Source organism: Aptenodytes forsteri, unplaced genomic scaffold (genome assembly GCF_000699145.1).
Source record: "Aptenodytes forsteri isolate BGI_AS27 unplaced genomic scaffold, ASM69914v1 Scaffold83, whole genome shotgun sequence".
NCBI classification, from domain to species: domain Eukaryota; kingdom Metazoa; phylum Chordata; class Aves; order Sphenisciformes; family Spheniscidae; genus Aptenodytes; species Aptenodytes forsteri.
This window is the reverse complement of record NW_008795371.1, coordinates 371615-385159: the sequence shown is the minus strand read 5'-3', so window position 1 is coordinate 385159 and position 13545 is coordinate 371615. Positions and strand designations below refer to the sequence as shown.

At 39.4% G+C, this 13545-nt stretch overlaps 1 protein-coding gene across 1 annotated transcript; it reads right to left on the bottom strand.

Moving 5' to 3' along the window:
* Window positions 1–721: 721 nt before the first annotated feature.
* On the bottom strand, window positions 722–11762 carry LOC103899868 (myotubularin-related protein 10). Its single transcript, XM_019472359.1, has 12 exons — window positions 11754–11762; window positions 11203–11308; window positions 9137–9311; window positions 8620–8707; window positions 8363–8451; window positions 8024–8154; window positions 7832–7901; window positions 7568–7638; window positions 6521–6690; window positions 4997–5167; window positions 3812–3994; window positions 722–3270 (listed from the first exon to the last, which is right to left on the bottom strand). The coding sequence occupies exons 1-12, from the start codon at window positions 11760–11762 to the stop codon at window positions 2671–2673; spliced, it is 1863 nt and encodes a 620-aa protein (XP_019327904.1). The 3' UTR covers window positions 722–2670.
* Between the last annotated feature and the right edge of the window lie 1783 nt (window positions 11763–13545).

The window sequence follows — 13545 nt, the reverse complement described above, 5'->3', positions numbered from 1 at the left end:
GCATAATTAGGCAATTGAGGTGAATACACGTTTTTTCCTCACAAACAGTTGACCAGAACCAATCTGGCATTATGTCGTAAGATGCATGCGCGGGTCCGCATGCAGACGCACACGTGCACACGCACGCGCACACGCGCTCAGCTTCTTTGCATAAAAAGAGGGTTTGGGGGGTTTGGTTAGTTAAAAAAGGACATCTACACCCCCCCACCCCCCCGCCATTAGCTCACCTTTACATTGAAACTGCCCGCTTACCCCACCAAACCAAACCCGGTGCGAGAAAGCAGCATACCCAGTGCCCCCAACACTGTGTACGTTAGGTAATTTTTAGCCTGGGGAAAACAGGGTCCTGTATGCACTGGACTTCTCTAGCACAAAGCTTGCACCTAATAAGGCCACTCCAGATGCGTATTCTCCAAAATAAATACTTGAGCAATCTTAGACATCCAAAACCCGCATTGTGATTTAGGCTGTGCTGAAGACCAGTTTGGTTTTACAAACAAATGAAGAGCTCCAATCCTATCCCCTCCCTGCCTTTTTTTTTTAACTTGAATATATCATGTATTATCATCATACAGCTTCCCCCCCCCGCCCCCGATAACTGAGAATAGCTTCTAGTCTATCATATAAGGCCTTCGGTGCCTTAACTTGTGAGTCAACACCTGAATAGAGGCTCAGTGTTGGTTAGTTAAAAAAGGACATCTACCCCCCCCCCCCCCCCCGCCATTAGCTCACCTTTACATTGAAACTGCCCGCTTACCCCACCAAACCAAACCCGGTGCGAGAAAGCAGCATACCCAGTGCCCCCAACACTGTGTACGTTAGGTAATTTTTAGCCTGGGGAAAACAGGGTCCTGTATGCACTGGACTTCTCTAGCACAAAGCTTGCACCTAATAAGGCCACTCCAGATGCGTATTCTCCAAAATAAATACTTGAGCAATCTTAGACATCCAAAACCCGCATTGTGATTTAGGCTGTGCTGAAGACCAGTTTGGTTTTACAAACAAATGAAGAGCTCCAAATCCTATCCCTCCCTGCCTTTTTTTTTTAACTTGAATATATCATGTATTATCATCATACAGCTTCCCCCCCCCGCCCCCGATAACTGAGAATAGCTTCTAGTCTATCATATAAGGCCTTCGGTGCCTTAACTTGTGAGTCAACACCTGAATAGAGGCTCAGTGTTGGTTCAACAGCGTTTGTGTTTTACACAGAAATCAGTTAATACAAAATACAGCCCCGCTGTTAAGAGAAGGTAGTCGACAGAAGCCTTAACCTATGAGAATGACACATTACTATTCCTCCACCCTCCCAGTACACTTTACTCTCTTGCTTTTCTCCCTATGAAACTTGAGGCTTTTTCTGGCACAGCATCCAGGGGAGAGAGATCATTTAAAACGTTTTAGAGCAAAGAGGAGGCTGCAGCATTACGCAGAGGGAGGCTGTTGGATTTAACTCCCTCACGCAGTGCTTGTCCATTGCACTGGCCCTATGGACATGCATGGATGAAAAAGAAGGCACCGCTAACCACTCTTCTTCCAGCACCTGCTTACAAGTGACAACAGCACTAGCACCCCTCGTGGATTTGGCCACTTGGAGCATGTCCTCCTTTCTGCAACCCAGCAGGACTTAAATATGAATTCTGCTGAAAGCTACTTCATCCTACAACAGGATGAGGAGTGGGCCGGCAGGGATCAGGATCCATGCAGGGATATAATGCTGAGTATTTGAGGTGCTTATATAAAAACGTGAGGCTCTCATGAGACTTACAAACAAGCTTAACCTTAAAGAGGAAAAACCTGCCGTCTCTTGAGCTGGCCTTCTGTTATTTCCAGAAACGGAGAGGGGGAGGCGGGGGATGGAACAAGAACTTACCATAACAATCCACTGTAAAAAGTTGGGGGGGGAGCGGGTCAGCTGCATTAGCGTAATCTTGCTACTGTTTCCTCCCAATTAAAGGCACTTCTAAAGCTACTACAATACCATATCTACAGTAAATGTTTTAAGGTTAACAGTGCATTGTCCTGAAGTTGATTCCTATAGTCTAAAGTCAAGCTCATGACAAAGAGCACAAATCTGACTAATTGTTAATGAGTACATTTTGGGGAGAGAAAGAAAAGGGAACAACCCCCCCATGGATACACACTGCATTAACACATATGTAGGGTGATCAAGTCACAGAACATCAGTATGTATGTATGTATGCATATAAGTATTCTTCCTGAAGAGGCAATCTGATAAAATAGTTTGTTCCCAGATTTCAGCTGTCGGTCTGTGTCCACTGCACCTAACTACTTTGATTTGCCAAGCTGTTTTGACACAAGTCACTTCAGTCACTATCTGAGAAAAAAACTCTCTCAAGCAGAACCCTCGTTAATGACCACACCAAGCCTTTCAAATTAGCTAATGAAATGCTCCATCGCATATAATGAGCCAAACCACAAAAACACAGAAGGAATTAGGGACCAGAAGCCCTAGCAGATGAGAACTACTGAAGACAAAATTGTGCGATTTGAAGCATGACTCGCTTTGCTTTTAAATATTTGTGCAAAACTTACGTAATGTTTGTATATAAAAATTACAGCTTTCAATGCCGCATTTAGCAGTGTTAACTTAGAAAAGACAAAGTGATATGCTGTATTCTCCCCAAACCTTTAAACCGTCACATCATCTTAGTCTTCATTTGCAAGCGTCTCGGTGGATAGCCAGATTTTGGCACCACTTAAAAATTTGCTTAAAGGTGTTCCCAGAATGCTCCGTCTGCATAGGTTCCCTACAGGAGAAAACGGGAATGAGGAGGAGAGAAAGTCTGGGGCCCCAGAGGTGTCATTTAAACTATTTGCTCTGAAGTACATCCTGCTTTGATCCAGTTCCGAGCAGTTGCCTTGCAAAGAAGAGTTGCTTTTGTACTGCCGAAGATTCCGGTTTAACATGTCTACTTCATCTGCCAGCAAAGAAACTTTATGGAAAGCAGTGATGAAGCCACCATGATTAATCTGGGCCTCAGGAACCCAGCGGAAGTAGCACAGTTTCCACAGTTTTATTTGTGTTCCAGAGATACGGGGTAGAATTACGCCGTGCAAATCAACAGGCTTTGCAAACCAGTCTCTGAAGTACTGTTCCATACTGTTACTCTGACTCTCTGTTTGCTGCAAAAAGTCCGGTTTCAGTTTTAGTATCAGAGAGTTTCTTCTTGGAAGGAACTCTTGCTCACTGATGATTCCATTTTTTAATGCTGGGGGGACACCTCGCAATGTGGAGCTGTAGTTTTTCTGCAGAAAATAAATACAGGTAATTTTCCAGTTTTATGCTCATTTGAATAGCAGATTCCCCTGAGCTGCTAGGATGCATCATCCAGAGAAACGATGTGACCTTTAAGCAGCTCTGAGCTTGTGAGTCACTGCTGCAGGGCTCACAGGGCAAACAGTGTGGCCACCTGTGGCCTTTAAAAAGAAATACATGTTTTCTACACTTTCTAAAACAACGAATGATTGAATTAATCAGTATTCACTGAAAAAACTGACAACCCTCGGGGGGAAAAAGTGGCATGTCATCATTTTTCCATAGGTGAAGTAATGCAGATGTTGGCAGTGAGCTCAGCCATATCAGAAAACGTCCTGGAACACAAGGCTCAACAATTTACATCTACTTCTACAGAAAATCATTTCTTTTGGCTGGGAAGCTAAGAGAATTAACGCTCCTATTGCTAAACTGAGGGTGTGAAACACTACATAACTGTAAATTTTTAAGCATTAACACCTTATGGTTAAGCACAGAAACAGTCCATTCACAGACAGACATCACTATAGTTACCTTTGAGCGTTTAAAAGTTTTCACTGCTCCGTTTTGTACACACGGTGCACTCTTTCCAATATACAAAGGGTTGTGAAAGAGCAGGCGATCCCTGCTTGTAAACTGAAGAGACCAGTCCCAAACACAAGGGAATCTGAGGCCTTTCTCATCACCCAGCTGAATATTTTTGCTTATGGCAAATTCCTGCAAGAAGTTAACATTCAGGCATATTAAAAATCAAACAAAATAGGCTTATTCACAAATCTTAATCATAAACCAGTGCATAACTATTGGGCAAAGAAGAGCAGGGATACAATTTAGAGGTGGCTGCAGATCAAAGCAACAGAGCAGCAAGACAGTCTGCTGCTGGAGAAAACAGCTGCACCCTGTTTTTCATTTGTGCAATGCAGAGGCAGGACTAATGCTTACTTAGCAAAAATCACTTGTCAATGATATCATTTGTTTGTTTACTCTTACCCCCCCAACTGTTATTTTGAGAATACACTAATGGTCCCTCAATGCTCTACTTCTTTGTCAGGTAGCTACCTACAACTTTAAAGGGAAAACATTTAACAAAATAAGTAAGTTTTACTTTTATCAGCCATCAAATGTTTTCTACACACAGTTCTAATAAGCTCCAGTTTTCAAAAACAAATTTAAGTGTTCAGTTTTCTAAATACCTTCATTGTGCATGACTATTTGAACTTTACGCAGTCTTTCCCAACTTTTTCAACTATTTAAACAATTATGTCAAGAGATTTCAAAGTTTGCCTGAACGTGAAATTCCTATTTGAACTTTACGCAGTCTTTCCCAACTTTTTCAACTATTTAAACAATTATGTCAAGAGATTTCAAAGTTTGCCTGAAGCGTGAAATTCTATTTATTGCCTGTCATTCTACTTTATCAGTTCCAGATATAAATCTGTTTCCTAGAGGAGTACAAATAATAATGTACAATAACATTGCTTTTCTAGGGAAAAAAAAAATTCAATAGACTTTCTTCTTGAACAGTTAGTTACTGTCTATGCAAAGATCACCTGAAAGGACATTCTGATCATATTCATCTGGGGAGCTGAATATTTTGCCCCACAGAGCGTGACATTTTGAAAAATACAAAGGAATACCATTTAGCTGAGATGATGTTATTTCCAGAAGGGCATGCTGAAGTCTCTTATTTGAAAAGCAGGTGTAACACTTCATACTCACAGTGCTTTCCTTTACTCGCTGATGAGGACAATTGAAAAGGAAAGTGCCAAACAATGAGATACGTGCACTGTCGTACAATATGGTCAAGTACACTTCAGAAAACTCAAAGGCTGCTGGGTATTGTTCTAGCAGCTGCCAAACACAGTCAAGAAACATCAAGAACAAAGGAGACTGGGAAAAGAAACAGAGATTTATTAGATATAACATAAGCTTTTCCCAAGTCATATCAATTTCTTTGCAGTTAGTGGTCCATTAGGGTATTTAGCTACACCTCTGGTACATTCCTCAACAGGGTAAACAATTTGGAGTGTTGTATTTTTTATGATTTTATGCAACTGTAACACCCTGTATTCCTGTTTAGCCACTTTCACAAGCAACTTTGTCAACTGGCTTTCTCAGCGTTACCTTTCCACAGCTTTCCCTTCTCTGTAAGAAGCCAGTCAATTCTTTCCTGGGCTCTCTTCATACTCGTATAGCTGCAAAAATGCTTTCTGCCATCTTGTATGTCCCTCATAATTTCCAAATTAGTGCGTGTACGAGCCTTCCTTACTGCTTGGCCTTATTTTCACAATGTGTATACTTCCTTCTTGTTTGAAATGACTGGAGAGCTTATGATTCAGCCATGTTAACTTCTCACTACACTTTCTAGCTCTTTCCACAGTGGCCCATGAATGGCAAAAGTATAAACTATCATTTATATAAAGCTTTAGAAATATTTTCCTCTTCCCACTTTCACTCTTCCATACATCCTTTCCTAGGGTCAAAATATCTGCTTTCTCATTATCTCCCCCTTGGTATTTCAGTTTCTTTATCCCTTCATGCATTTTCTCTGCTTAGTGCTCACTGTCCTCAGTTCATCTGTTGGCTCCACTCTCTGGAGATACTGCTTTTCTATTACTCTTGAGCACTGTCCCTGAAAAAGGCTGCTAACCTAGGGTCCTCTATTTTTCCAACTGCAATTACAAGTCTCTCCTTTGCAATGAAGAGGCCACATAAGATTAGCTGGAAATACTGAAAATCAAGCACTGTGCTACCCTCTGTTAATCTGTTTGGCAGCTGTGTATCAGTTCATAAAGCTACAGTGCTTCTCTATCAGCTCAATACTTTGAAAAGTACTGCATATTGATACGACTTTGCATTCAGAGAAAGGGGGATGAAAACAGATGCCCTTGGTAAAACAAAAAAACACAAACCACCCCCTCCAACCCCCCTTTTATTTCAATTTAAAATGCGGGCTGTGCTAGCATTTGTAACAGTGGGACCTCTTCATGTATGACACTGAAGCAACATAAAACCCCAGCAGCATTTGATCGCACCTGGTGTTTCACTCATTCTCACACGGCTGCAGAGGATAAAAAAAGAAAAACCTCTATCCTGGACAAAGACTAATTTTCTCTGACATTAGTTTAATGAGATTTGAAAGTATTAAAAAAATATTTTTACCCTTAGGTTTTTGTGTGAATAAACGTTCAGGCTGATATTAACCTAATACTGTTATCACATACAAATACAATTCATTTTTACCTCTTTGTCAGATCTCTTTAAGTGGTTACACCTATCTAAAAACTGATATCCTGCCATGACCCATTCCTTCTGTATTAAGCTTTGAAATCCAACAATTGTTCGAAAATAGGGATCCAGCATGACTTGAATGAGAGAAGCAGCAAGACAGCTCAGGTCCCGTCCCTCTTCCTCTGTGAATAACATACAGAACGTATGAAATATATAAGGTATATATGCACATATACAGAATTAGATCTCAAAGAGCAAAAAGTGGCAAGTAGGTCTAGTGTTTTTCTTTGAATTCCTTTTTAAAACATGCTTTTTACTGCTGTAATTGTTCTCATAGTTTCAAAAAACGCTAGAAGAAAAAAACACCTTTTTTTTTTTTTAACTGAGACTCATACTATAGAAAAGGTTATTGCAGTATCCAGCACAACAATGCATTCATCAAGAATAAAATACCCACCCAAATGCCTGCCATTTCAACCAAGATATGCTGAGAAGGAGGGTGTTCATGTTGCTGGAAATTTTCAACATATTTTCCACCCTGAAGCAGTTTTTGGAAGGCCATTATACAGGGAGAGTGGGATATACCAGCTGAACGGGTCTTGTAAAAATTACAGAAATTACAAAATTTCTGATCTCGATATGAACAAGTTTTTCAGTGTCTTTTTTTTCTGGAATATCTGTTTGCACTTACACAACAGCAGCCACTGTTAGTGAAATACTTTTGTATGTAGGACCTCTGAATAAAACTGATATTGCTTATGCATGGAGTATTAGCCCAGTTAACACAGTACAAAATTCACCCTAAATTTTGATTCTATCATGTCATTACCAGAATAAAAACCACAAAGACTCAAAGTAAAATATTCCTTTGATGCTACGGACTATACTACAGTTCAGATACATAACAAAATTATTTTTCTTTCTAGATCCTCAAATGCCTAAAATATGTAGAAGCAATGGGGTTTACATATAATCATTACAGCTGATTTTATCCAAATGTGTTTATCTACATTATCATACTAATGCTAAGAATTACAGCATGCCATATGGTTGTATTACCTTGTAGAACTACAGAAACATGCTTACACTCCATCATATACACAAGCTCAGCAGAATGCTTAAGAAACGATCTAGACAGGAAAAGAAAGTGATACAATAGTTAATATAACAGGTTCATGCTCTAGAAGAAAAAAATATTCAGGATATCTATATTTACATAACTCATACATTAAAATAGAGAATCCTTCAACTGATTCACTGCTTATTTACGCTGGTGAAAGTTTTTCACCTCTCATTAACCATCATTTTATTAATGGTACAAACCTAATATACTCTAACCAGTGAGTATTTTCCAGTGAGGACAGCCACTTCTCTTCAGCTTCTTCAAAAGGCTCTGCAACAAGGAAAGTAATTACATTGCAGAACAACTTCAACTAACTATTCCTGTTAGCCAGATCTATTAGAATTTGTTGTATTTCAAGAAAATAACCACCATGAAAGGACAGTCCAGCATACCATTAACACACAGCTGTTTGAGTTTGATATGTGCAGCCTGGATTTCCTGGATGTTGGGGAGACACCTGTCCAGATCAGATTTGTAGACGTCACTTCTCAGGGGATGGCTTCGAGTTATTGCATTACAAATCCTAAGTAAGAAAAAGAATCAGCCATTTTATTATCGGAGAGGAGAGAAACAGTCTTTCAAGAAACATGCCACAGTCTTTAACGGCAAACAACTAAAACCACAGCAAACATGCATTTTATTTAAAAAAAAAAAGTTTTCTATTTTATACGCAGTCACCACTTGTGTTATCCTACGCGTCTGATTAAAGAATAACATAATGAATCATTTACCTTTGATCAATTCTTCTTTGTTGCAATACATCTTTAATGTTGGCCATTCTTACAAGGGCACTCCCGTTAGGGTGATTCCAGGACCATAACTAATATGGGAAAAAACCACAGAAGAAACAACAAAATAATGCAGGTGTTATTCCATAGAAATTTTTTTCTTAATGCTACACACAAAACTATGTTAATTGGCATACATATCCTTAAGATTAATATTGTACAATGATCAAGAACAGTAACAGAATAAAGACTACACTTACTGGCATTCGTCTCCCAATAAAAGAGTAGGAGTATAGCTTAAGGTCTTGATCTGCTAAGGAAGATGGAACCACAAAATATTCTGGAAGGCTTGGGGAAAAAATATGATACAACAAGTTACTTTTCCCTACGTATTTTACCAGCTTTTCTCTTGTTGCAATGCTGTCTTACCAAGTCTCTTAAACTATAATGCACCAGCCCCTAATACCGCAGTGCTAACTGGTCGTCCTGTATGTCTGCATGATCTTACATATCATTGGTACAGCTCAGATGTATTTGTTTAGAAACGTGCATGTTTCAGAGGGAAGCACAAAAGCATGAAAGCAACAGATGCCAAAATATGACATTTCCTTTAATGACAACACTTGCAGGATCTTTCAGCTGAGGGCCTCTCCAGAGAGTGGCACATTTAAGAGGTGAAGTGCACAGTTAGGTAGGATGGAGGCTTTGGTAGAGGAGACAGGAAAAGACAGTATAATTGCCTTGTTTTCTTCTACTTGCGTTATAAGAGAAACTTACCAAGTAGATATCATATAACCTTCATTGACTGAACAAACTCTCCACTCTGATGCACCTGTCCTTTTGATTTCTCTATCCCAATCAGAGTAAGTTTCAAACAAAGGTGTCTGCTGACCACTGGCACTGCCGATGCCACCACCACCACCTCCTGGGTCTATTCCATTCACCTTCTTTGCTAGGAAAAGAAAATTCATCAATGCACATTTATAAAAAAAAGAAAAAAACCCAAACTCTTCACCTTCCTAATTACAAGAATGAGCCACTAGCATCGGGACTAACGTTACCTATTTTTGTATTACAACAGATCAGTGATTTAATGACAGCTTGGCAAAACATGAAGATGTAAATGTATTTTTCCCTGCAATTTCAACAGAGAAGCAACTTAAAATTGGTATGTTGTGCTGCTTGACAGAAAGCAAGACATGCTAACACTCAGGAACGAATGTTATCTTCAGTCACAGGATTTCTCTCTTCACCATGCCAAAGTTAGTGATGTTTTAAAAACATGAACCCTTTATAGGCTACCCTTTAATTAAGTACCTTATGAAGAAAGCAAAATAAAAATTATGTAATTTCAACAGCTTTAAATGACTGCTGTATTAACAGCAAATAAAATAAATTGAAGGTCAGGTTAAAATATATATATATTTTTTTTTTATATATATATTTATATCCACACAAAAAGATGGCCTACCATTTTGTGGCTAGGGACCAAGAAGATTATATAGTCTGTTACTAATACAGAAGGATCTCCTTTGCTGGTCATTCTTTAGGTGCCAAGGAGGCAGTCAGCTGCATCAAAGGAGACTACATCTTGTTTCTTGATACTTGAAGTAAATTTTTCGATGAAAGTGAAATAAACTGAGCCTCAACCCTATTACCTCCCCCATGAAAGCTCCTAGCTTTAGCAAGAGTCTGTAAAGATGTAAGTGCCGGCCCAAAGAAAGCAGAATACAGCGTTATGGCTCTACTGTCATCTCAGTGATTGGGTAGTCTCTACTTTCTGTATCTATCAACTTCATTCTTGCACTAGTACTTGGACTACTTATGTTTTTCAGAAGAAAACTAGACTAAAATCAGAATGAAGTAGTTGTTCAACGATAGTATACAGAGAAATATGATAGTTACAAAAAAAGGTATAATTTTACTGTTCAATGGCAGGATATATAATTATCAAATATAGCCTGGGAAAAAATGATGTACATACACACCAGAGCAATGCAGGCTCTTTATGTTCCTCAAGAAGCACACAGACAGTATTTCAACTTTTACTTTACTGGGACTAGCAGGGATAGAGAGTCATAAAACACAGTGCTGGAATTGTAAGAGCAAAGCCAGAGATCTATGCTACAAACACCAGGGTTCACAACAACAAAAAAAACCCAACCCAAACCAAACGTATCTCAAACTCTTTTCTCCAGCATCTGCAGCATAGCAGAACAACTATCTTTTGCCATTCTGGTCTGCTGCTCCAGAGGAACAACATTTTTTACCCACCTTATATAATTCGTCCACTAGGTATTTTTCCATACAGCAAATGGTATTTTAAGGACAGAGTAAAGGCAACTTTGTGACAGACTAACGTTTTGTTCACACTCCACTTTAACATTTTATTGTAATTTTATCTGCAAATTGGCTTCCTCCCTAGTACTTTATAACGCTAAAGTACATGGACCTTAATAACCGCCCAAGCTTTATCAGGTAAGAAATTATACGTGTAACTGTGTGGGCAACATAATCACATGCACACTTATTCTTGTGCATGCACAGGGCAGTCATGTAGGTACCTGCATGAAAAACACGCATTTTTGTGCAAATTTGAAGGCCTGAGCTCATAATTCCACAACATTCAAATTTTGCAACAGGCAGATCAGTGGTTTCTAATGCCAGCTGCTGAGTAAATATTTCAGTACCACAGAACTACATCAATGGCACTTTCTCTGTTTGGAGGCTTGTTACACTAGAACTGATGGTTTTCAGCTGTGTATTGGCTGGGGAACACTAAGCAGTGACCGCACAGCATTACACTAGAAATCAAGTTCCAAAGGCATCTTTTTCAGGCTTACCTAACTGACAAGGTTCAGTTGGAGATTGGCCTTGAGCAGAGAGGGTGTGCTCCAACTCAGCAGGGGTGGTGGAGGTTTTGAGTGGTAAGAACTGCCTAGTAAGCCTCTAGGAAAGAAGGTATGGAGTCCCAAGTTGCACAAATCCTCCTGCAATACCACCAGAAGAGAAACTTATTCCCAAAAGAAGGGCAGGTGAACAAGCCTGCCTGATGGGAGATTAGCTAGGTACCTAGAGTACCAATATAGACATACAATAGGAGGATCGAAGCGTGAATTGAGAAATATGAGTATTCATGCTGACATAAGTGCTGACATAGGTAGTTTTGTTTTGTTTCAGACAGGAAAGACTTTTTTTTTTTATATTGGTTGTTAATGTCTATCACAATGAATGACTTATAACCAAAAGTAAGAGGTTGAGTGCAGGACGAGCCAATTTTATTACCCCTGGAGAAAGCCTCAAATGCTTTTTACCACTGCTTCTAGACAGAAGTCTTACTAAAATTACGTATTATTAAGAAAGAAAAAAAAAATCAAAATACTTTCATACTTACCTGGATCATGATATATTTCCCCAACATACTCAAATGCAAAGAGAAGCTGAAGATCCGTTGGCTGAGAATAATGAGCTATCGCAAGGCACACCTAGGAAAGAAACATTTATTACTGTTATTTATAGAGATAAAATTTATTGCCCTCGATTACGACAGCATGAAATATGCAGAGCAAAAGTTAAAAATCAGTCTTCTGATGTTTTATTTCCATATTTTATTTGACAGCAGTGAATTATACAGTAAAACATACTCATATTTGCCGAGAGACCATTACTGTAATCATAGTAGGTGAGTTCATGACCACGTATCAAGTGATTAACCAGTAAGGGTGGACTAAGTTTTTGCAAGAAAGGTCAGACTGCAACAGGCATCCCTAAGCATGATTCTCTGTATCGACAGAGACAAACAAGGACTTGGAGCTACTGTGCTGTGCCTGTCCACCTGCATATAAAAGTAAGGAGGAGAACAGAAAATGAAAAGAACACAACACACAGGTGGCGAGCACAGTACAGCAAAAATCTCATTTGTAATTGGTCTTTTAATAAATTTTTTTTTTTTTCAATAAAGAGTACTTATCAACGTAGCATAAGAACATAAGAATGGCCATACTGAGTCAGTTCAAAAGGTCCAACCTAGCACTCTGTTCCTGACAGTGGCCAGCTATCGGTGCTTAGGGAAGAGGGTAAAAGCAGAGAAAGCATATAATGAAATTTTACCAGGATTTTTTTCAACAGTTCACAGTTCAGACGCTTCCTGAACTAAAATCTGGTATCAGTATTCAACAGCATTTGACAGATATTTCTTCTACAAAGTTGTCAGCTGGGCCAAGAGGTTTTTGAAGTGCGGCTTCGCTTTACAAAAGCCCTGTTGGTTCTTCCCTAAAGCATCATATTCAACCAAAAGTTTGTATCTAATTAAATTTTTATTATCTTTTCCATTAATTCACCCCATATAGGCATCAGGCTTACCAGTCTGAGCCACCTTAAACTCAACCTTAAAGAATTTCTGCTCTTGGAAGGGAAAACAAGAGGTTGCTCTTTGGAGGCTTCCAGCACCTATGTCAATCCTGCATCTCATTAAGTTGTATTCCAAAATTATGAAGGGCATTGATGAATATAAGTGAAAAGCAAATTGTTCGGTAATAAAGAACAGCTTTTCCCCCAAGTTACTTGGAAATAAGTAATTCACAGTGGGAGATGTTTTCTTCATGTTAGTCACTTGTAGTTTGTTTGTCAGCTGAATGGCAGGCCAAAGATTCTCCATCAATGTCCAATTTGAATAAAAAGTGAGGTTTTAGGGTAGGTCCTTTTGCCAAGTGTGGGGGATCTACAGTTAGTGAAACACGCCAGTAATCACCCCCTTCCCAGTCCCCAGCTGATCCTGAGAACTGAAACATCAGCCAAACTTTCTGAGGGTAAGAAAATGTCAGCTTCACTAAATTTTGGCCTAGCCCTTATAGGTTCTGTCCCGGATGACTGGATTTCATTCACAAAAGAAACCCACCCATAACTTCTAGATGCCTGCAGGTTTATAGCAAGCTCACAAGCCCTGCCCTGTGAAGGGAAATTCAGCAGAGATTTAAAATGAGAGAGATGCATCCTCAGAACAGCAGAGATTAACTTGAGGCACAAGGAAGAGTCTTGCCTAAGCCTTTGCATTCTTTGCAACAGTCTCGGGACCAGCATCACATAAGCAACTGGTTTTCTACCTGTATAAATTGTTCATTTTGGCAGAACCCTAAGATTATTAAAATTAAGAGTGCAGCACATGGTTTAGGATTAGATACTAGACT